This window comes from Vulpes vulpes, chromosome 3 (genome assembly GCF_048418805.1).
Source record: "Vulpes vulpes isolate BD-2025 chromosome 3, VulVul3, whole genome shotgun sequence".
Lineage (NCBI taxonomy): Eukaryota > Metazoa > Chordata > Mammalia > Carnivora > Canidae > Vulpes > Vulpes vulpes.
Genome location: NC_132782.1, coordinates 100437283 through 100462803, shown reverse-complemented (window position 1 = coordinate 100462803; position 25521 = coordinate 100437283). Strand labels below are relative to the sequence as shown.

Genomic DNA, 25521 nt, shown 5'->3' with positions numbered 1-25521 from the left:
TCCATTAAAAGGAAGTAGTATAAATAAAACTTTAAAAAAAAGCTTTATTGAAGTATCATTTATATACCATAAAATCCACTCATTTTATTCAAGTGAGTATGGAAATTTTACCCAATTTACTAAAATCCACTCATTTTACCCTTGTTTATACATGGGTGAATGGATAAACAAAATGTGCTATATCCACACAATGGAATATTATTCAATCTTTAAAAGGAAGGAACTCTTGTCACATGCAACCACATGGATATACCTTGTGGACATTATCCTAGTGCAGTAAGCCAGTCATACACACACACACACACACACACACACACACACACACACACAGCTATTGAAATACAAAGTATGATTTATATGTATGATTCCACTTACATGAGGTACCTAGTGTGGCCAAATTCATAGAGACAGAAAGAGGCAGGGTTGTTGCCAGGGCCTACAGGGAGGAAGGAATGGGGATTTTTTTTTATGATTTTATTTATTTATTCATGAGAGACACAGAGAGAGGCAGAGACATAGGCAGAGGAAGGAGCAGGCTCCATGCAGGGAGCCTGATGAGGGACTTGATCCCAGGACCACGGGATCACGCCCTGAGCCAAAGGCAGATGCTCAACAGCTGAGCCACCCAGGCATCCCAGAAGTGGGGAGTTTTATTTAATGGGTAGAGTTTCAGTTTTGCAATATGAGAGGAATTCTGGAGATGGGCTATAAAGCAATCTGAATGTGTTTAACACTACTGAACTATACACTAAAAAATTGTTAGGATGGTAAATATTATGTATATTTTACCACAATTTAAAAATTATTTTTAAAAAATCCACTCATTCTAACTGGAGCAAATTCACTGAGTTGTGCAGCCACAACCACAATCTAATTTTAGAACATTTCCATGACCCCCCCCCCCAATCTCTAATAACTATTTCTGGTCACTCTTCATTTCTACCCCTACTCCCAGGCAATAGCTAATCTACTTTTTATCTCCACAGATTTATATTTTCTGTACATTTCATGTAACTGGAATGACATAGTATATGGTCTTTTGCATCTGACTTATTTCACATAGTACAATGTGAGGTTCATCTGTGCTGTAGCATATAACAGTACTTCATTTTTACTGCTGAATAATATTCAGTGGTATGAATATACCACATGTTGTTGTGGGTTGTTTCTACTTTTTGGCTATTATGGCTTGATGGGCTGCTATGAACATTTGCAAATTAGTTTTGTATGGACATGTGTTTTCATTTCTCTTGGGTAGATTTTGAGTAGAGGAAACTGGATTTTTGTCTGATCTTGTTATGTTTGATTGAATATCATAGCATTGAAGTGGGTCCAGACAGAAGATCCCAATTTCACATTTTGTAAGTTAGTACCTAACTATGAAATATGGCACCAAGTTAAGGGCTATTTTTTTTAAAGATTTTATTTGTCTATTCATGAGAGACACAGAAAGAGAGGCAGAGACACAGACAGAGGGAGAAGCAGACTCCCTGCCTGATATAGGACTTGATCCCAGGACCTGGAGCCAAAGGCAGATCCCAGGACATTGAGCCACCCAGGTGCCCTGTTAAGGGCTATTTCTTGATCATCTACCATTGCCAGATAGTTGCCTCCTGAGTGATTAATCAGTAGTGATTGATGACTATCACTTATAGACTACTTCCTATATGCCAGGTATTATTTCACATTGTGGTCTGGTTTAGTTATTAGTCATCATAGCAACCCTTGGAGTAGGAGGTTTTATTGTTCCCATTTTTTGGATCAGAAAACAGAGGCTCAAGGAGTACTCACATTCACAAGACTACCAAGAGGAGGAGCCAGGGTTTGGGTCCAGGAATCTGGCTTCACAGCACTCTGTCCTACTGTTGTATTGCCCCCTAAACTGAGCTTTCAGTCACTTGTGGTCACACACATGGTCCAGAAGCAGATGATGCTCCTGATGGTCAGTAGTAACCTAACTACATCACAACATGTCATTCACCTTATTTCATCTTGTAATGCAGACATTTTATCATCTCACATCATCACCAGAAGAAGAAGGGTGAGTACAGGACAATAAGATATTCTAAGACAGAGAGAGAAGGGAGACCATATCCACATGACTTTTATGACAGGATATTGTTATAATTATTATTTTCTTACCATGCCTAATTTATAAATTAAATTTATCATAGGCATGTATATATAGTAAAAACATAGTACATAAAGAGTTTGGTACTATCTGCAGTTTCAGGCATCCACCAGGGTCTTGGAACCTATCCTCTGTGGATAGGGGAACTGTTGTATGTCACCAAGGCTGCAAATACTTCCCTCTGAGGCTCTTGGAATTGCTGTCAGATCCAGTTTGTAAACCATGCAAGAAAATCTTATTATAACTTTATAGTCCTGCTTCTTTTCTTCTTTTTAATAATAGCAGCATTGATCACTTCATTCCCAAACTTGGCTAGGAGTTGCTTTTGTTTCTAAAAATCAAAGTCATCCTCAAAAGACAAGGCTTTAAAAAGAAAGTCAACAGGCTCTGACCTGAGGGTGACCCCCTGGTTGTCTTACAAAATAAAGGGCAGTGGCTTTGTGACAGTATTTTCCTTTTCTGCTCTGAAGCTCTGTCCTCTTGCTTTCAGGGGCATGGCTTTGTGCCAGGTGGCTCTAGTAGCAGTCTTGATGGGCTGCTAAATAGGGTGAACATTACCATTTGGCCGTAAATTGCATTTCACTTTTTATACATGGCATCAATTAACTTTTGCTACAAAACAAAGTATCTCAAAAGTTAGTGGCTTAAAACAACAATTTATTTAGTTCACTCTCTTGCAAGGCAACAATTTGGGTTGGGCTCAGCTGGGAGGTTCTTCTGGCCTTGGCTGGGCTTATTCATGTGTCTGTGGGTAGCTACCAGGCAGGCTGGGTACCGGCTGGCCTAGGATGGCCTTAGCTGGGATGGATCATCTCTGCTTGACTTGGACTCCCAGGTTCCATTAGATGAACCCTGGATTGTTCACCTGGAAGCTGGGCAGGGGTATAAGGATTCGAATAGAAGTTCTCAAGGCCCCTTGAGCCTGAGGCTTGGAACTGGCCCATTGCTACTTTCATGGCATTATATTGGCCAAAGCAGATCACAAGTCACAAGCTCAGATTCAAGGAGTAAGGAAATAGATTTCACCTCTTGATGGGAAGAACTGTAAAGCTACATTGCAAAGGATGTGGATCCAGGGAGGGGTGAAGAATAGCGGCCCTTTTTGCAATTTACCTCATATGCTGTATTAGAAATAATATGGACCTGGCAGCAGGTGACAGGTTTGACTTCTGGATCTAGCCTAGTGACTTCAGGGAAGTTACTTGTCTGCAACTCTCTCCTCTCCTCATTTGTAAACCACAGGTGGGATTATTAAGAGGGTTAAATGAGGTAATGTGTGAGAGTGCAAACTCTGGAGTCCAACTGGTTTCAAATTCTTACTCTTCTATCTATGAGTAAGTGACTTTGGGCAAGATATTTAAACTTTCTGTGTCCTAATCTGTAAAATGGGAATAGTAGTAGTAGTAGTAGTAGTAGTAGTAGTAGTAGGAAGAAGAAGAAGAAGAAGAAGAAGAAGAAGAAGAAGAAGAAGAAGCAGCAGCAGCTGTTGTGAGGCTAAATAAGTAAAATTTATTTATTTATTTTTAAGATTTTATTTATTTATTCATGAGAGACACAGAGAAAGAGAGAGGCAGAGACACAGGCAGAGGGAGAAGCAGGCTCCATGCAGGGAGCCTGATGTGGGACTCGATACTGAGACTCCAGGATTATGCCCTGGGCCGAAGGCAGGCACTGAACCGCTGAGCCACCCAGGGATCCCATGTTAAGTAAAATTTAAAAGAGTGCCTGGCACAGAGAAAGCACTGAGTACACGTTAACTGTTGTGAACACAATTAACATATGCCTGGAAAGTAGCAAGTCTACAAGAGGAACGTTACTCCCTATGGTCCCTACTGGGTAACCAGTTGTTGCTTGAATAAATGGAAGGTGGCATCCTTGTTACTAATTTCTGTGTATTACAGATGGCCAAGGATGGACTTTCCTCATCATTCTAAAAATACTAGTGCCTTCTAAACATAATATATATTTGTAAAAATCTAAACATAACTCGTGGAAATAATATGGTGAGCTCAGAATCTGAGAATGAACTATGAAGAGCCCTCCAAGGCTGAAGAAGCTGCTGGAATCACAGCCACAGTGACCAAAAAAAAAAAGTAAGAAAGGAAGACTGCAAGTATCCCAGACTTCTCTTGAGACTTCATGTCTAGAGGATTAGAAGCCATTAAAAAAAAAAAAAAAAACCCACACAAATGAAAATAATTGATTGATTTTTTTTTTTTTTAAAGAATCTATCTTAAAATAAGTCATTGACCACCCCCTTGGTTGTTTAGAAAGCTGCAATATCTCCTGCTACTTTTGAGGAACAAGAAAACCCAAGTCCTAAACTAATTCCATATCCAAAAGATGTTTCAACTGTTAATCCCTTAGAATAATAAAAGGGCTATCCAGGAAATAGGTGTAAACAGAGCTTTCCTGAAATCACATTTCTGTGTCAGACATCAAGTACTATGGATTTTTCCATGCTTCTACACGAAAGATCATCTATCAAAGATTTGATAATGTTCTAGAGGTCTGCAATCTGTGGCCTATGGGGCCAGCTGCCTGTTTTTGTAAATGAAGTTTTATTGGAACACAGCCTCATCCATTCGTTTACGTATTGTCTATGGCCACTTTTGCACTAAAAGCACACTTTTATACTTTTTCACTAGAGCCAAATTGAGTAGTTGTGACACAAGTCTAATGTTTATGTCTGGCCCTTTAAGACGCAGTTTGCCAACCTTTGTTCTGAAAACCTGGAACTACCCAGATTTTTGTGGTAGTAGCTGCTGTGCTTCTGTGAGAGGCCATGTAAGGGAAGCCTCATGAATAAGCGTAGAACTTGGAACTATGCTCATCTGAATTTAGGGCCCAGTTCTACCTCTTTAGATATGTGGCTTTGGACCTTGCTAACATTGGGACCTCACAATTTTAACCTACCTATGCCTCAGTTTCCTCCTCCATAAAATGGAAGTCATAATAATAGTAATTATTAGTAGTAGTAAAAGAGAGTTTATTGGAATTAAATAAGGCATTTAAAGTGTTTGCCTCAAAAAAAAAAAAAGTGACCAGCACAGCTACAGTAAAAAGTAGCAATAAAATAAAAACAAAATTAAATTGGAGAAAGGTTCCTTTGGCCTGGAATGGAAAACTAAAGAGGAAGGCAGTAGATAAGGAAGAAGTGGGTTGAGACTGGCCCTGTGGGTAAAGACTGGTGGGAAATTAGTCTAAAGACATACAGATTTTCTGAAAGAACCCAGTGATGAAGGGTAGGGTAGGCGTGCTGGGGTCACACAGGTGGGCTTGAAGCTCCCGCTCCAACTTTTGCTAACTCTGGGCCCCTAGAAAGATTCCTTAAACTGTGAGACTCAGTTTTCTTTTCTGCTAAATGGGGAGGATGATAATCATACTATCCACCTCACCAGGGCTTTTAAGATGATTGGGTAAGATGTCGAGTGTATGGCACTTAGCACAGGGTGAGTGTTCAGTAAGGGGTAGCCATTGTCATCCAGGACTGTGCTTGAAAGAAGGATTCAGGAAGAGAAGCAGCTGGCAGCAAGTGAGAAAACAGGGATCCAAATTAACAGTGAAAAAAAAATGAATCCAGCTTTAGGCAAGAATAGTGAGATGGATTGTCAGAGCCTCTGCCAGAAGCTTCCTTCTGCACAGGCCTTGACCAATTTATCCATCTTCTCTGAGCAGAGGGCAGGCCTTGAAGGGAGTTCTCCAGACCTGTTGGTCTCTTAGAGGCATGTCTATGATGCTAGGTTGCAAATAATTTCCATACTAAGACAGTAGTTTCCATGGGAGTAGAGTTTTTATGAAGACTTGCTTGTTCTTTGTTGAATCTTTGTTGACATTGACCTTCCTGGTCTTCTATTTATAGTTATAGCTGCCTTCCCTGGGACCCCTGGGCTGCCCATAGTCTATGTGATTCGGAAGGGGGAAGAGGTCTTAAGGCAGGAAATCAACTGTGCAATTGTTAAGATAGAACTTCAGCATTTTTCTCAGACTGAAGGTTGATTAAAAGGGGACAATGCTATTCCTGTTTTGTCATGAATTGAGTTGTATTCCACTGGAGCAAATTAAGTTTCAGACACATAAATGTCATCACAAAGATTAGACATTACAGTTGGCTCAGTGTTCTTGGAGATCCTCTGACATCTAGACATGCCTTTGGATTAGCTTAATTGAAACATGAGAGATCAGAACTTAATGAGAACTTAATTGGACTGATACATTGAATGGAGCTGGCTTAGTGGCTGTGTTGTAAACTTCACTTGGAAATTCTTTCCAGTACATCTCTGGAAATATATTGGGCATTCAGATTAAGGTTAATAATTTTTGCTGTAAACAGTTTTTGATAAAGTGTTGATATTGTTAGCAGTAAAAAGTATTATGAACTCAAAAGAGTTTGTTTTAGCTGGATGTGTTGAGTATGCAGAACTAACCAGTCCCGTATCTGCTAGTTAACTCTGGGGGCCAGTCCCTCAAAGTAACAGAAAACTCCATTCAAACTCACTTCAGTGAAAAAGATTTGTTTAAGTATATGCTTTCCTGTGGGGAGATCTTCCACAGCTTGATCTGAGGGCCAAGATGATGTTTTCATGACTTGGTTACCTCTCCATCTCTAGATTCTGTTTCTCTGGCTTGGCTCAACCATCAGACATTCCCCACCTTGTGACACCAGCCTATGTCTCGTAGGTTCAAGTGTACCTAAGAAAGAGAAAATCTCTTTCAGAGTTTCTAACTGAACTGCTTCAGGTCAATTACCACTTTGGAGTCAATCCTTGCAACTAGGGGAACTTAGTGGACAGTGGGCTGTTGGGCAAAGGAAGGTTACCTAACCCAATGCACATGGCTTTAGAGTTGGGGAAGGGTGGATCTCCAAAAGGAACTCAGAGTGCTGTTACCACAAGAAGGCAGAAGGAATGTTGGGCCACTATCTGGGCTAGGACTCATTATGCTGCAAATAGCAGGAAACTGGCTTAAATAATGAAGGGGATTCATTGATTCAGAAAACTAGATGGTTCTGAGGTACAGAAGGAAGATTTCAGGATTGGTTTGATTCAGGAGCTCAGTGATGTAATTGAGGACTTGGTTCTCTTCTGCATCTCTGATTGGCCTCTTGCAGAGTTGGTTTTTACCTCAGTCTAGCTTCCCTCAGAGTGGCAAAACAACTACTGCCACTGGCCTCAGCTTTGCCCCCACCTACTACAGCAACCAGGAGAGAATGGTCAAGCTTATTTAGAAAAGCAAAGGAAATGACTTCCCAGAAGCCCCAGCACATCTCCTCTCATATCTTATCAGTCTGAAATTGATTGTGCACCCATTCTTCATTCAGCGAATCCCTTGGGTCAGGATAAATGTGGACCAGATTAGTTTAGGTCTCAGTGACAGGTGAGGTGGGATTATGTGGACTGCCTTATCGGGGTTCACACCTGGAGCTGGAGAGGAGGTTAATCCTCTATACTCAACACAGCTACTACCCAGCTGGGGATTGGCTGCTGGACATTGAATTAATAACCACAGTGGGACCATGGCTTACTCATTTCTTTATCTCTAGTGTTCAACACAGTCTTGGCACATAGTAGGTCCTCAGTAAATGTTTACTGAACAGGGCCAAACTGGAAGAGGGTATCTTGCATAATTTGGAAAGAAATCAGGAGTTTTTTGCATGAGTGAAATGATGCCTAAAAATAAAGCTTATCTCAGCTTTAAATATGGATTAAATGCAGAGTCTGGATAGAGGCGATAAGACTTCCCACCTCTTCTCCTATCCTATCCCATGTAGCGTAAAATGTTCCCTTTCGCTTTGGTTGCTCATCAAATTCCATTACAATGAAGAGTATTGTAAACAAAAGTTAGTATCAGGAAACTATTTCTAACTCCTGATAAGTCATTTGATGATCTCATGCTCTAAAATCTGCCACTATGAATAATTCAGTAAAACAAAATCTCCTATTGCTTCTTGGAGTCCTTGCCATCTAATGGTCATTTATTGTAGTTTTTTTACTTGTTATTTTTTTGAGTAAAACACCCAAATATGTTTTTAAAAATGCAAGGGCTCTGGTCAGTGAAGGAGAAACTCTATTTTCTGGCCTTAACTAATAAGGGAATTAGAAATAGCATCAGCTTTTGTTTGAAAACATTTTCTAAGGAGTGGAAAAAATAGATTTTCACAGGAAAGGTGTGGTACAATTATTTTAGCATTGCTCCTTTTAATTAAGAACACTTTTAGAGGGATCCCTGGGTGGCGCAGTGGTTTAGCGCCTGCCTTTGGCCCAGGGCGCGATCCTGGAGACCTGGGATCGAATCCCACGTCAGGCTCCCGGTGCATGGAGCCTGCTTCTCCCTCTGCCTGTGTCTCTGCCTCTCTCTCTCTCTCTCTGTGACTATCATAAATAAAAAAAATTAAAAAAAAAAAGAACACTTTTAGAAATTGCTCCTTTTAATTTAGAAACACTTTTCCACGCTGAAAGTCTTGGTCAATATTTTGTGTTATGAGTACGTATGTTTAAGTTCTTTTGAAAAGTATTATTTTTCTTTTTTTTGGTTATTTATTTTTTAAAGATTTTTTATTTATTTATTCATGAGAGACACACACACAGAGAGAGAGAGAGAGAGAGAGGCAGAGACACAGGCAGAGGGAGAAGCAGGCTCCATGCAGGGAGCCCGACATGGGGCTGGATCCCCGGTCTCCAGGATCACGCCCTGGACCGAAGAAAGCACTGAGCCACCTTGGCTGCTCGAAAAGTATTATTTTTCTAATGAAATTCTAATGCAATGGGGAAAAACTGGACTTGTTTGAAGTTTGCTGTGATAACTATTTTGGCCTGATTATAGTCCAAGTATGTACTTATTTCTAGCATGATTTATTTATCATTTTTGTCATGTCTATGGGGTCTCCAGCATGCGGAACTTTAGTGTAGAGAATACCTATGTGGGAAAGGAGGCTATGATATTCTAAATGCGTGCCATACCTGTCCCTGCCTTGTCCATGTCCCATCACCCTGGCTGCAAGTGATAGAGCCAGGAATAAGTGTCACACCCTGTGGGAAGCCACTCTAGGATGTCAAGTGTCTGTGAAATGATACAATTGCTCTGCCCCAAAGGGATGGCCTCTCCTGAGTAGTATCTTACCAACCCAATCAGAATCTTCATTCTGGGGAGTAGCAATGCCAAAGAGCTGAGTCCCACATGGATCAAGAACGAGAAATGTTGTTGAGTCACAAAGCTCCCCAAGGACGAGGCTACTGTGATTAGCCAGACTTGTGCCCTGAACAGCTGTGGACGCTGGTCAATTCTCCCTGAGATTTATCCCCAGTCAGAGGAATTCCCATTTTCCTTTCACTCCTTCTACCTTTATAGCACCCCCCACCCCTGTGCCAGATAGAATATATTAGTGTTCAAAAATATTTGCACGCTCTCCCTAACGGAGAGACCATGTGACTGCTTTGGTCAAAGCAATGTATGGATGTGACATATGTCATTTCCAAATGACATATGTCATTTGTCTAAGAGTCAAAGCATGGTTCACCATATTCTTTTCACTTGCCATGACAACTAGTGATATTTCAGAGAGAGGCTACTCTGTCAGGCTGAGTCCCAGAGTAAAAACAGCGGTGGAGCAGAGAGCTATAGTTGATTGAAACGTTCATGTAACACGAGCAAGAAATAAACCTTTGATGATACAAGCTTCTCAGATTCGAGAGTTTGTTGCAGCAAAAATCTATCCTAAACTGATTTGTAAAAAAAACCCAGTCACCAAGGTAACCTGAGCATATTTCTATCCCTTGCAGACCCAGTCTCAAGGAACACAATGCCATAGCAAGCCACACTTCAATTCACTAACCTCACAGCATGTGCTTTTGACCTTTTTGGGGTGGAATTACATTCATCACCTGATGCAGACTCAGTGCCTTTCCAACACTAGTAGCTTCAGTCCCAGTCTCTGCACCTCCAGTCTGCCTCCTGTACATGTACCCAACACGAACATTGGGACAAAACACTCTCTGAACTGATCTCCAATTTCTGCCTTTTCTTCCTTTGGGGTTCCAGTCTTTTATGATGATGTTCTCCACCACCCCCTCCTCGAATTTTATTACAAAATTTATCCAGCATATAGAACAATTGAAAGAACTTCAAGGGAACACCCACATTTTTACCATGATTTTACAGTTACTATTTTGCTTTATTTGCTTGTTTGGATATCTGTCCACTGATCCATCTGTCCATCCCTCTATCCAGCTACCTTGTTTTTTTTGGATGCATTTTAAAGTAAGCTGCGGACTCATAATGATGATGTCCTTTCCCTTGACATTTAGTCTTTTTCCTTTTAATTCTGGATTTTTAAAAAAGATTTTATTTATTTATTCATGAGAGACACACAGAGAAAGGCAGAGACACAGGCAGAGGGAGAAGCAGGCTCCATGCAGGGAGCCCAATGTGGGACTGGATCCCGGGTCTCCAGGATCACGCCCCGGGCTGAAGGCGGCGCTAAACCGCTGAGTCACCCGGGCTGCCCTAATTCTGGATTTTTAAAAATTGCTTTTTAACCTTGTCTGAGGTTGTCTTAACTGTTTCCTTTGCTTGCCCAAACTTGCACATATTCACCCTTTAACAATTGTGAACTCAGTGTGTTTATCCACATTACATAAACCCTGGGTGCCCACAGTTTCTTAATCTCACTCCTTAATTTTTCTCTCAATTACTTCCTCTCTTATCTCTTCACTCACCACAACTTTTCATTTGCTTTCCCTTCTCTCTTTCAGCTCCCCGGCAGATAATTTTTAAACTAAACAACAGCTGAACAATATCCCCACTGTTCCATGTGTCTGAGTATGCACGGCACGTCCACACTTGCCCAGAACAGAAGGAAAACACAATTTCTTCCATTTTATTTGTTTGCATCAAAAGTGATTAAATCTGTCTGCATGACCTTCATACATCAGAGCATTTGGCTATTTTAAAAGTCTATTTAATAGAGTAAGTCAAGCTGCATTCCCTTGGTAGAAGGAATCTTTACCACCAAAGGGTGCAGTAAATGCCAAGGAACAAAGCATCTTTTGTGGGACAGGGGAGAGAGACACTGCTATCTTACAATTGCTGAATTGTTTAAATTATTATATCGCAGTTCATGCTAGATACATATTTGCATTGTTGTACAAGAGTTTTCTTATTTTGGTTAAAGATGGCTTTTTGAAGGGATACCCTACTCTTGCAAAGCAGACTCAGAAACCCCTGTTCCATGGTCTAGTATATTTAATTTTATTACCCTGGCTAGCAGTGTTTCAATTTTTTAAGAAAAGGGTATCATCAAGGAGGTAAAAGACTGCAAACAATCTCCAGTAACTCAGGCACCACTATATTTTATTTACTAACAGCTATAGTAAAGCTTTCAGTAAAAAATCCTAAATAGCACTTTCCTTTTGGGGGAGAATCAATTTCACAACAATCTTTCAACCTTATCTAAGACTGAGCTGAGTTGGCTATTTTGAAGTGAAGGGGAGAAAAAAGAAGTAGGAAAACTTCCATGATAAAATATTATGAGAAGAAAATGAAGATAAATTTTCCAGAATTATATCAGCAACTCCCACTTTTAAATGTCAGAATTCTTGTGAGTTCTTTCTTACTTTGATATTTGAGAGTCGAATGGTGGATTCATTCATTAATTTATTCACCACCCATTGATCACCTCCATGCAAAGCACTCAATTAAACAATGAAAATATAAAGAATAGAGACATATGTCCTGTTCTCAGAAAGTGGATAGTTCAATGGCAGAGGTAGACATGTGGGCCAGCAGTTATAGTTATGTCTGAGATGCTATGACAGAGGGACATATGGGGAACTGGGGAAGGTAGAGAGCCTGCTCTAGACTGAAGAGGGTGAGAATACTCAGAAAGGCTTCCTGGAGGCACCTAGAAGGACAAATGGGGGTTAGCTGACTGGAGAAGAAGGAAATAGGAGTTACAACTCTTCCTGTCATAAGCAATAAACAACACAGTGAAAACTGGCTTAATAAAAAAAAAATATATTGGCTCATATCCCTCAGGACATGAGCCATGGGATTTGGGCTTCGAGAATAGCTGGATCCAGGGTCTAGTACAATGTCGTTAGCAATTGCCATTGGTGGTCTAGCTAGCAGTATCTCCCTTCTTCCTTGCTAATAGAACCCAAAACATTTTTTCTTTGGAAAAAATGTCCTTCAGAAGTGGCTGGGCTTAACTAATTATATTTGTAGTGATCCTATTTCCAAATACAGTCACATTCTGAAGTACTGGGAGTTAGGACATCAACATATGAATTTGAGTCAGGGAGGACACAGTTCAATCCACAACACCCTGCCTTTCTCTCCTCCCTGTCTCAGATCTCCTGCTGGTACCTCTCACTGGCTGGACCCACCTAGTGCGTAAGGGAGCCTGGTTGATATGAAACGTAAAATCATCCTCCTGAGGCACAGAGCACGGTGGAGAGGGTAGACCTAGAGAGAAAAAGAGAGAGTTTCCAGCAGACTCTGGAAATCCCCCTTCATTCTTGGGAAGGTTCTTCTTACACGGTAACCATCACCTCCAGATTTACTTGGTTCTTATCCTGCTATCTTAAAGGGAGATGTGGCAACCTTCTATCTCCTGGTTTCTGTAACAATTCTCTTTTTATTTAATTTAAATTTAATTATTTAATATATAATGTATTATTGGTTTCAGAGGTAGAGTTCAGTGATTCATCAGTCTTGTGTAACACCCAGTGCTTATCACGTCACGTGCCCTCCTTAATACCCATCACCCAGTTACCCCATCTCCCCACCCCCTCCTCTCTAGCAACCCTCAGTTTGTTTCTTATAGTTGAGAGTTTCTTATGGTTTGTATGTCTCTCTGATTTTGTCTTGTTTTATTTTTTCCTCTCTTCTCCTATGATCCTCTGTTTTGTTTCTTAAATTCTACATATAAGTGAGATCATATAATTGTCTTTCTCTGATTGACTTATTTTGCTTAGCACAATATCCTCTAGTTCTATCCATGTCGTTGCAAATGGCAAGATTTCATTTTTTTGATGGCTGAGTAATTTTCCATTATATATATTATATAATTATAAATTATTATATATAATGATATATTATATATAATAAATTATTATATATAATTTATATCCATTTATCCATTCATCTGTTGATGGATATCTGGGCTCTTTCTATAGCTTGGCTATTGTGGACATTGCTGCTATAAACATTGGGGTGCAGATACCCCTTTGGATCACTACATTTATATCTTTGGGGTAAATGCCCAGTAGTACCATTGCTGGGTCATAGAGTAGCTCTATTTTCAACTTTTTGAGGAACCTCCATACTGTTTTCCAGAGTGGCTTCACCAGTTTGCATTCCCCTATTATACAAGGGTTTCCTTTTCTCCCCATCCTCACCAACATCTGTCATTTCCTGACTTAATTTTTGTAATTCTAACTGATGTGAAGTGGTATCTCATTGTGGTTTTTTATTTGTATTTCCCTGATGCTGAGTGATCTTGGGCATTTTTCCTTGTGCCTATTGGCCATTTGTATGTCTTCTTTGGAGAAATGTCTTTTCATGTCTTCCTGATTGGATTATTCTTTGAATGTTGAGTTTGATAAGTTCTCTGTAGATTTTGGATATTAGCCCTTTATCTGATATAACATTTGCAAATATCTTCTCCCATTCTGTTGGTTGTCTTTTGGTTTTGTTGGCTGTTTCCTTTGCTGTGCAAAAGCTTTTTATCTTGATGAAGTCCCAATAGTTAATTTTTGCCTTTGTTTCTCTTGCCTTTGGAGACATGTCTAGGAAGAAGTTTGCTGTGGCTGAGGTCATAGAGGTTGCTGCCTGTATTTTCCTCTAGGATTTTGATGGATTCCTATCTCACATTTAGGTCTTTCATCCATTTGAATCTATTTTTGTGTATGGTATGAGGAAATGGTCCAGTTCCATTCTTCTGCATGTGGCTGCCCAATTTTCCCAACACCATTGGTTGAAGAGACTGTCTTTTTTTTTCCATTGGATATTCTTTAATGCTTTGTCGAAGATTAGTTGACCATAGAGGTGAGGGTCCATTTCTGGATTCTCTGTTCAGTTCCCTTGATCTATGTGTCTGTTTTTGTGCCAATACCACACTGTCTTGATCATTACAGCTCTGTAATAGAGCTTGAAGTCCAAATTGTGATGCCACCAATTTTAGTTTTCTTTTTTTCAATATTCTTTTAGCTATTTGGGGTGTTTTCTGGTTCCATACAAATTTTAGAATTATTTGTTCCAACTCTATGAAATAACTTGATGGTATTTTGATGGGATTGCACTGAATGCATAGAATGTTCTAGGTAGTACAGTTCTCTTAAAGGAGTTGACTGATTCCATTTAGGTTACAAGAGACTTTCAGTGGATTCAGGAGGCAGGATATCTGGTGGCCCACCCCATGCCTTCTTAGCATGCCTTCTCTCCCAGGACTCTAGAAGGGTTTTTCCTTGTGGTTTACTGGCTATCTATCTATCTATCTCTTAGGGACTGCATTCACTGGCTTGTAATGAAAACTCAAGAACAGTGGTAATAAACCAAATGACATTTATTTCCCCTTACATATCAAGATATTCAAAGTAGGTCAGACCCAAGCTGGCATAGAGATTAAGGAAGTCATCATTGACCCAGGCTCCTTCTAACCTACCCTGCTCTACCATCCTTAGTATGTGGCTTTTAGCCTCATCGTTGAAAGGTGCTATTCCACGTCCAGTCACACATCTGTATTCTAGATTGAAAGAAGCAGAAGGAAGCTTCAAGGAAGGAGGGGCAGCAGAAATTGAGAAAGCAGAATTTTTTCAGAAATCCATAGGACCTGTTCATTTCTATCTCATAGGGCAGAACTGTGTCATGACTGTTCCTTGCTATAAATAAATAAAATCTTTAAAACAACAACAAGATGACTAAAGAAATGTCTTCAGAATTCTTTTTTTTTTTAAGATTTTATTTATTTATTCATGAGAGACACAGAGAGAGAGAGGCAGAGACACAGACAGAGGGAGAAGCAGGCTCCATGCAGGGAGCCTGATGTAGGACTTGATCCCAGGACTCCAGGATCACGCCCTGGGCTGAAGGCAGGCACTAAACCGCTGAGCCACCCAGGTGTCCCTGTCTTCAGAATTCTTTGCATCACCCCGATTTACTGTTTGTTGATACACTTATAAACCTCATAAAAGACTCATGCATATTTCATCTAACACAAAAAAAATCAATTAACCTCTCTTCCTTTGTCCTACTCAGACATGTGGACAAAGAGTATTATTTAATTCTCTCTTCTCTCTTTTCTCTTTAGAGAAAAAGAACCAAATTCATTGCCTGTAATTTTCTGACCGAGTGGTTATACAAGTAAGTTTTGCATGTCTTTGAATATTCAATGACCCTAAGGATTCAATAGTGTTAATTTGCAAGCAGAATAGCAACAATTGACTTGAATTTTTGCTTACTGTTTTTTTATCAATCAAACATATGGCATCGTTTCCAGTCAAAATCCAAAGAGGATAGGGGAGTCTTTCACAGAATTCTTCTCCATTCCATTTGTGGAGCAGTGGCTGAAGCATCAGTAAGTACCAACACAAAGCCTCTAATAATTTATTCCTATTTTAAGATTGTGTTAATGATGGTTTTCTCCAATCCAGCTAACTCATGTAATCCACCCAGGTCTCCAGGTCAGTTATATTTGTGGCTCTTGTCTCTAGTTATTTTCAGTATAGGCTAAGAACATCCCATCCATGTGGTGATTATTCAAGAAGAACTTCAGAAATAAAGCAGAAAACTTAAAAAAAATTCTTATCCTAAGTAATTGATCTCTCCGTTCTTTCTACCTCCCTCTCTTTTTCCCTTCCTCCCTCCCTGCCCCATCTCAAGGTTATTATGTCTCAAGAAATATGACTAAACTTTTCTAAATATTAATTTTTAGTTATATGCATCAATTCTACATTTTAGGGCTCCTGGGTAGCTCAGTGGTTGAGTATCTGCCTTCGGCTCAGGTGATGATCCTGGTGTCCTAGGATGGAGTCCCACATTAGGCTCCCACAGGAAGCCTGCTTCTCCTTCTGCCTGTGTCTCTGCTTTTCTCTTTGTGTCTCTCATGAATGAATAAACATTTTTTTAAAATTCTACATTTTAAATATTTACCAACTGAACAGCCAGGCACCCCTTTACCAGCTTTTTAAAAATCTGAGACCAGCTACACATTGAAAGAAGAATATTAGAAAACCTTGTTTTCTTATTTAGCTTCTAGACCTGTGCCTAATTTTGCCCACTATGAAAATGGAAGGCCCATAATGTACTGAGTAAAAATGATTACTAAGTGGAAAATTTGCATGTTTTTCTATGACAAGGTTTTTTTCATTATCATTCTCCACGTTGTTGCTTTGCTTTGAAAATGAAACATTTTCCCACTTTTAATAACCAATAAAAAAGAATCTTAAGGATAGGAGAACTTCTCTAAAAAAGAATCCGCTCAAATACCTAGTCATTTATTGTATAAATATCTTAATTTAAAATGGTTGCTAACTTCCCTGGCAGCTCATATAAATATACTAAGTGATGAAAGTGATCATTTCACTTGAACTCCACAAGAACCGAAACACAAGAGCTCTCACTTTAATGGGCATTTGCATTCTTTATTTCCATAATCTTCCAAAGAGATGCCAAGAAGCATGATAAAACTTTAAATTATATTAATCTAATTTGGTGCAATACATAGTTCTTAAACACCTGACCACATGCAATGTACAGAGCCTGGTGTTGTGGAGTAAATAGAGATGAATAAAATATGGCTCTGGCTCTGGGGGTAAGAGAGACATATTTACAGCTATCTAAAGTTTCTGTGGTGGGTGTTGTAATACAGGTTCAGCACTAAAGGTAAATGGGGAAGCACAAGACCATTCACAGACCCTCCCAGTTGGGACAGTGGCTGAGCTGGTTGGTACTCAGATTTGGTTTTGAGAGGCAAGGACTCAGGTGCTATATCCTTCTCAAGGATATTTTTGATCAGAAGAGTCAGAGAGACAAGTAAGAATGAGGGCATGACCTAGGAAATAATATCTAATTCAGGTTTCTTGAACCTCAGCACTATTGACATTTAGCACCAGATAGTTATCTGACATGGGGTTGGCCTGTGCATTGTGGAATGTTCAGCAAATTCTCTGGCCTCCACCCACCAGATGCCAATAGCACCTCCCTAAAGCCATACCATCAAGAATATCTCCAGACACTAGCAAATGTCAGGGGACTGAGGGCCTGAGCAGGGCAAGGAGACAACAAAGTAGCCTCTGGTTGAGAACCTCTGACCTAGTCCAGTGGTTTCCTACCCTGGCTGCACTTGAAAGTCATCTGAGGAGCTTTTGTTGCCTGGCCTCACCCAAGACTGATTAAATGAGCCCTATTAATTCAGGGTATAGCCCAGGAATTGTTGTTTTTTTTTTTTAAATAGTTTCCTGGGTGATTCTAATATACAGCCAGAGTTGAGACCTCTCCCCTACAGCAGAAGAAGTACTGTGTCTAAATAAATAGTATAATCATATTATTCTAGTAAAAAATAGTATACTTAAGGTAATAAATAGTATAATTTAGTCATCCCTCTGCTAAGCACTTTTACACAGGTTGTCTTATTTAATCTTAATGACAACACTAAGATCTAGATGCTAAAGCTGAAAGGATCTGGGAAGTTGCAAATAAAGTGAGGTAGGTCTTAGGCAAATATGGTGATTGTTGGCAGCATAATAAATGGGCATTTTGAAGAAGGCTTAAAGGTACACATTGGAGGTAGGTGAATTTTGAGGGAAGACTGTCAATGTTTTTTAAAGGAAGCAAAATATAAGCTAGCATTTCAGGCAGCTTTGGGTTGGGGTTAAGAGCATAAGCTCCGTGGACAGACAAACCAGCATTCAGATCTCTATTCTACTACTTACTAGTTGCATGACCCTGGGTGTTTTAGTTTCTAATACTCTGTAAAAAATTACTCCAGCACTTAGTGGCTTGAAACAATCAATACTTCCTATATCATCATTTCTGTGGATCAGGAATTCAGGGGCAGCTCAGCTGGGTAATTCTGGTTCAAGGTCTATCATTGGCCACGGTCAAGATATCGCAGGGCCTGTAGTGCTCTGAAGGTACGACTGAGCAGAGAGGGATCCACTTTCAGGTGGGCTTAGCCACAGGGTGATTGTCAAAGGCCTCTGTTTTTCTCCACATGGGCTGTTTGAGTGTCCTCCCAATGCGGCAACTGGTCTCTCTTAGGATGAGAAACTAGAGACCAAGAAGGAAGCTGCAGATTAAAAAAAAAAGAAGAAGAAAAAGAAAGGAAGCTGCAGGGCTTTTTGTGACCCAATCTGGGAAGCCAAACACTTGCACTTTGACCATATTTAGTTAGGTTTTTTTTTTTTTTTAGTTAGTTTTTTTTTTTTTTTTTAAGATTTTTATTTATTCACGAGAGACACACAGAGAGAGGCAGAGACATAGGAAGAGGGAGGAGAAGCAGGCTCCATCCAGAAAGCCCGATGCAGCTGAGCCAAAGGCAGTGGCTTAATCGCTGAGCCACCCAGGCGTCCCTCATATTTAGTTAGTTAATTAGAAGTGAGTCTCTAAGTACAGTTCAAGTGCCACGTTCAATGGGAGTGTGATGAGGCTTCACCTTTTGAAGGGAAGAATATCAAATCATGTGCAGACATATTTAAAAAGTGCCATAGCAGGTCACTCTGTAAGCCTCCATATCCTCATCAGTAAAATGTTTAGATAAGTAAAATTAGAAAGACGCAGTGAAATGATTCACTTACAAATGAAATCACAACAGGCCCAGCCTATAGTAACATGTGGCTCACTGGTGGCTGCAGTTGCCATCAAAGGACACTGTGGACTTAGGAAGAGAGATACAACAGAAAAGGGTACTCAAGAACAAAGGCAAAGGTGGGAGAAGGCAGGACTTGGTCCAAGCACAGGAAATCAGCACAGCTGGCTCCTAGAGCATGTCAAGATACAGGGATGGGATAGAAGATAAGGCTGAAAGGGAGTTAGGGAGTAGATTTTGTTTTTTCAGCAAAACCATGAAGTTTGGGCATTATTCCATAAGTGAAAGAGAGAGTATTAAAAGATTTTGGAGCAGAGGCATAATGTGAGCAGGCTGTTTTGGCAAGATAACTCTCAGGAGTGCAGGGGTTATGTGAGATTGGGGAAAGCCTGGTTACAGCCTTCAGATCTTGAACTGGGGCAGCAAGAATAGAAAAGGAGGTAGTTGGGGTGGGTAGAGTGGATGGATGTCACAAGATGAGTTTGGCAGTGGAGAAGAGATGTGCCTGAAAAGATGAGAATTTGCTGGGCAAAGGGGAGGCCCAGGATAGAAGCAAAGAGACCTAGCCAGGAAAACAGGCTCAAGGGTAAAGATAAGGATTTCTATCTTAAGCACATTGAGATTGAGATGCCTCTAGGACATCCATATTGCAAACATTGGCCTGAAGCTCAGAAGTGGGGTCTGGAGAGAAATGTTGATTTTGGAATCAAGGTTCCCATGTCAGATGTACAGATGGAGCCAAGAGCCAAGATGGACCACAGTTAAACTTTGGAGTACCCCAGAATTGGTTCCAGAGACTCAATGAAGGAGGCACTTACTCTAAGTCATGTGGTTGGCAGTGGTGATCATGGCTTGTTTTCTAGTTGTTGCAAAGCAAGTAATTGTTTCTGCTTAGATTTTATGTATGTATGTTTGTTTATTTTTTAAAGATTTTACTTATTTATTCATTAGAGTATGCACAGAGAGAGAGAGAGAGGCAGAGACATAGACAGAGGGAGAAGCAGGCTCCATGCAGGGAACTCAACGTGGGATCGGTCCTGGGACTCCAGGATCGCGCCCTGGGCCAAAGGCAGGTGCTAAACCGCTGAGCCACCCACGGATCCCTTTTATGTTGATTTAAATGACCAGCAGAAAGAGAGAGTAGGGGTATATTAGTTTTCTATTGCTGCTATAACAAATTACTATAAACTTGGTGGCTTTAACCATTGCAAAGTTATCATCTTACAGTTCTGGAAGTCAGAAGACTGACACAGATCTCCCAGGGCTAAAAACAAGTTGTGGACTGGCTGCATTCTTTTCCAGAGGCTCTAGGGGAGAACCCATTTCCTTGCCTCTTGCAGCTTCTCAAGGCTTCCTGTATTGGCTGGTGGTGTCTTCCTCCATCTTCAAAGCCAGCAGCATTGCATATTTCTGATCCTGTCTCATTAGTCACATTTCCCTCTCTCTCTTTTGCCTCCCTCTTCAACTGTTAAGGACTCCTATGATTGCATTGGCTCACCCAGCTAATTCAGAATATTTTTCCCATCTCAAGGTCTTTAATCACATCAGCAAAGTCCTTTTTGCCATTGTAAGGTACCATAAGGTTCTAGGAAGTATGATGTGGACATGTTTAGGTGCCATTGTTCTGCCTACCTAAAAGTGTAACAGAGAATATGGGAAAATTGGAAGTGCCTCACTCAGGGATCATCTCCATTTTCTTGGGGATCACTGACATTTTTGAAATGGTATTATGGGTTTTACAAAAATGACACATGCTTAGAGAAAAAATAAAAGCAAATAGAAAAGTAAAAAGGATAAGGTACAAATCACCCATGAGCCCGTCTCCCAGATATAACCATTGTTGACATTTTAGTGAACTTCCTTTCAGAGATTTCTCTATGCATGTATACACATATATTAGATAGAAGAAGATATATGTCTTCCTCTGAGACCAGAGCTACAAGTGAAAGAAAATTTGAGTTGGAAGGGGAGAAGTTGAGCAAGTTCATGGTGGGTCCTGTCATTCTGGTTGTTCATGTAGGTGTGAAGGCATCTGCTAAGAGGGAGGCCCAGGTTCTGGAGGCTTGTGGGGGGCATGGAAGAGGGGGCAGTGGTGCAGCAGCTGCCATCGTGAAATTGATAGGGAATCAACTAGGGATAAATAGGGATGGCCCAGCTGATGGCCTGAATTTGTGGTGCATATAAACAGCCTGCTTATGTGATTATCACCAGCAACCCTCTGCAACCCTAGAAAGGGGGTGGAGAAAACAGATGGTTGGGTAAAATCAGGGTTGAAGACTAGCAAAGCTAATATAGTGAAAGGTCTAGACTGGGCCTAGGGGGTCTTAAATAAAGGGAAAGCATGATTATCTTTTCTATGAATAATATCTTAGGTTTTTCTCCAAAAGTACCATATTTTTAAAATTCTGTTAACGATTTATCAACCAATTTTCAGAAAGAGAGGGAAGCACCACATTATGTATTTACTTCGGAAGTAAGAAATGACCAAACTTGGAGACACTAAAATGGGAACGGTAGGGGTCCATATGGCTTTTGAAATTTCAATAGGTATATCTTATTTGGATCATGATTCAAAGAAAGAAAAATTAGGAGGCAACTGGAAATTTGACTGCTTAATAAATAGTTGATGATATAAAGAATTATTGTGCTTTTATTTAAGGTATGATAATCATTTCATAGTCATGATAAAAAAGTTACTACCTTTTAGAGAAACATGCTAAAATATTTATGAATGAAATATGAAATGATATGATGTCTGTAGACAGGGTTGGTGGGAATGACGCTGAATAACTGACATGCAGAACAGTATAAATGAAGCTGGCATGGTGACATGGGTTCATTTTTGTTTCTGCCTACTTTTTTATATCTTTGAAATTTTCCATAATAAAAAATTAAAAGGAAAAGAAACAATGAGATTTTTCAAAGCTCATCGTGACAATTAAAAGGAAAAGAAACAATGAGATTTTTCAAAGCTCATCGTGACCCCTCGATTAAATGATGGATGTGCCGTGGGCAAGGAAGTATCTATTGACTGGCAGTCAACCGGGCGGGGGGGGTGGGGGCACTGTGGGCTGTTCTTCTCCACCGGAGATGGTTGGAGTGACAGACAATGGGGGAGACTGAGTTTTCATGTGATTGTGCTGAAAAACTTATGGAAGGAAAATGGCCCCTGGGCAAGAAGAGAGTAGCAGGTGTGGGCCCAAGTCAGAAGCCTTATGGTGGCTGGAGAGGCCTTGGTCACCCTTCCTGAGACCTGGTTCTGAATGTGCATGGCACCAACAGTTCCCTTACTTTGACCTTATTCTCCTTTCACACCCTCCTCTGATGCCAAACCCACTTCTCCCCAGCACCAAAGAGGAGGAAGTTTAACACAATCCGAGTCTTGGGCTTTGCCCTAAGAACATGGCTCCAGTAATAGTTTTTCCTTTAATAAATACTTTTTCTGTAGAGCGGAGTAAATCTTTTAGGCTTTGCAGGCTTCTTATGGTCTCTGTTACAATGACTTCAACTCCACCATTGTAGCATGAATGCAGTCATAGACAGTACATGAATAAATGGATGGCTGGATTCCAGTACAACTTTATTTATACAAATAGGTGATGGGCCATATTTGGTCCATGGGCTATAGTTTGCTGAGCCCTGTTCTAGATACCAGTTCTCAAATCCTAGCCTTGTATAAGGACTGAAAACAATATAAATAAGTGTGAGTAAGTGGGAAAGATGGGAGGATAGGGAGGTTACGATCTGAACAGGAATTTGGAAAATTGAGATATGACAGTCTCCAGGGACAACCCATTCTAAGATGTGGCCATTCTGTGAAGTGACTGATGCAAGGGAAGATGCCGGTCATGGAATCATGTGGACTGGAGGTCATGGTGTTGAAGGTGTCATCAGTAAGAATAATGAAGTAACTGAGAAGACTAGTGGGGGATGGATTGGAGAAGATGACAGCAAGTCAATCCTGGAGCTACCAAGGGCGGTGTAAGAATGCGAAGTGGCAGTGGAAGTGTAGACATTAAGAACTTGGGCTCCGGAATCACATCTCCACCTTCCAGACCAAGTTTCACCATTTCCAGCTGTGTGAATTCTGGCAAAGATAACCTCTCTGAGCCTCAGTTTTTCCATTGATAAAATGGTCTTTCATCTAAACAGATCTACTTCCTTACCTAAGAGGAATTCTGGGGCCAACTATGAAAGGGATACCATTTTTCCAATACTGATACATATACGAACAGCTATGTTCCAGCTATTTAAAGGGAGTTATTTATTTGTTCATTTATTTAGCTAATATGTATTGAATGCTGAAATGTGCTCTAAAATTACAGAGCAGACATATTCATAAGCTGGTTGGGTACTTACCCTGTGCCATGGAAATGTGACACAGACAAATGTGGCATATGTGGCACAGACAAATGTGACAAATGTCTTCATGGACAGTTTTTGTGTATAGCTGGATTGCAGTATGCATGTAAGTTAATTCAGTGGTATGCTTTTGGGGGAAAGAAAGAGGAAGTTGTCCTCAGTGTTATGTGCCCCTCATAACATAACTACTTCCTTCTGTTTGTTCATCTGTATGTCTGTCTACCTACATAACTACCTGCCAACCAAGCATTTATATAGTGTTTAATCGGGTACTCTTTTGAACGATTGATAAATAGGACCTAATTTAACTTGGGCAATAACCCTACAGGTTGGGAATTTTATGTCTCCCTTGTATGAGTCAGGCTATGTTAGGCTAGGTTGCAGTTATAAACAACACTGAAGTAATAACAGCTTACTTCTTGCTCATACAAAGACTGACACAGGTTGGACAGCCCTTTTGTTTATGGCTATTTAGAACATGATTTTTGAGGTCACTGAAGCAGAGGAAGAAAAGAGGAGGCACCTTAGTTCTTAACCTTCTCAGCCTAGAATGTTCTTAACCTTCTCACCTCTCCTCACACAGCCTGACCCCAAACCAACTGCAAGGGATGCTGAGATCCATAAGGGAATGCTGGGTATTCCATGAGTACTAGCTCCCAGTGGCAGCTGTATTTCAGAGAAAGAACTGAGGCGCAGAGATAACTTCCCTAAGGTCATAAGCTGGCAAACGAAGAGACAGGATTGAACCCAGGCAGCCTGGCTCCTGAGTCCATTGCCATTAATGAATGGTAAATCCATCTGCTTCACTGCCTCTTAGCTCACCTGGTACTTAAAGTGATCAGTGCTAAGACTGGGAGAACACTGGCTATGTGGCACTAATTGAGAGATGCAATGGGTAATTTGAGGTATGTTAAAGGGAAATTTTGACTAGATGTGATTTTCATCTTATGTGCTGATTTCAGAGTGCAGCGGCTGTGGAAGATACAGCTCTGTATATTATGTTTGTGTTAGCATTTATTGCCTCAGAGAATCCCATCTACCAGCCTAGGGAGCCATTTAAATGTGAGTTTGGCTCTATTTTAACATTCTGGGTAAGACAAATTCTCCACCAAGCCCAGCTGTCTTTGTTGCTTGATGTCATTATATTGTCAGATCACAGCTGGCAGGTTAGGATCATTTGTCACATGTGGCTGCCAATTGCTTTTCACATAAATGCTGGGTCCTTCTCCTACAGGTTACCCATAATTTAGGAAACTCTTCACTCTGTCTATCCCTTCTCAGTTACCCATTTCTTTTCTGACACTTTGAGCTTTAAATAACTGCGTTTTATGTAGTTATTTTATATAGACATTGATAACACTTAACATTTTTTTCTCAATTTATAAAAATAAGATTTTATCACATATAAAAGAAACATATTTGTTAAATAAACTATATTAGGGGGATCTCTGGGTGGCTTAGTGGTTTAGCGCCTGCTTTTGGCCCAGGGCGCGATATTGGGGTCCCGGGATCAAGTCCCGCGTCGGGCTCCAGGCATGGAGCCTGCTTCTCCCTCCTCCTGTGTCTCTGCCTCTCTCTCTCTCTATGTCTATCATAAATGAATAAATAAATTTTTAAAAATAATAAATATATAAACTATATTGTAAAAAGTAAATGTTTAAAATCAAGGATAACCATAGAATTAAATAACTCTAGACCTAGAAATCTTTCAAAAGGATGTTTCACTCCAAAGAACAGGAACACAGCTTTTATTTTTCTTTTCTAAATTATTTTGTAGTTGTTGTATTGTCTACAGAGTTACTTTAAGAATTAAAATTACGGGATCCCTGGGTGGCGCAGCGGTTTAGCTCCTGCCTTTGGCCCAGGGCGCGATCCTAGAGACCGGGGATCGAATCCCACGTCAGGCTCCCGGTGCATGGAGCCTGCTTCTCCCTCTGCCTGTGTCTCTGCCTCTCTCTCTCTCTGTGCGTGTGACTATCATAAATAAATAAAAATTTAAAAAAATTAAAAAATAAAAGAATTAAAATTACAACCCATTACAAAACCAGGGGCACCTGGGTGGCTCAGTCGGTTAGGTGTCTCACTCTTCATTTTAGCTCGTGATCGCAGGGTTAGTGGGATCAAACCCCACATCAGACAGTCTGCTCGGGAGTCTCTGTCCCTCACCCTCTTCCCCTCCCCTTGCTCACATGTTTGTGTGTTTTTTCTCTCTCTCTCTCTCTCA

The 25521-nt window shown here is 40.4% G+C and overlaps 1 protein-coding gene across 3 annotated transcripts in view; it reads left to right on the top strand.

Annotated features, from left to right (window-relative positions):
• IQCK (IQ motif containing K) overlaps positions 1-25521 on the top strand; it is a 129882-nt gene that overhangs the window by 21796 nt on the left and 82565 nt on the right. For 2 of the 3 annotated variants that reach the window (XM_026003207.2, XM_026003209.2), the window contains exons 5-6: positions 15438-15490; positions 15627-15704. In XM_026003207.2, the coding sequence (XP_025858992.1) occupies positions 15438-15490; positions 15627-15704 (131 nt within the window). The remainder of the gene's footprint in view (positions 1-15437; positions 15491-15626; positions 15705-25521) is intronic. The other variant, XM_026003208.2, reaches the window with a different exon arrangement.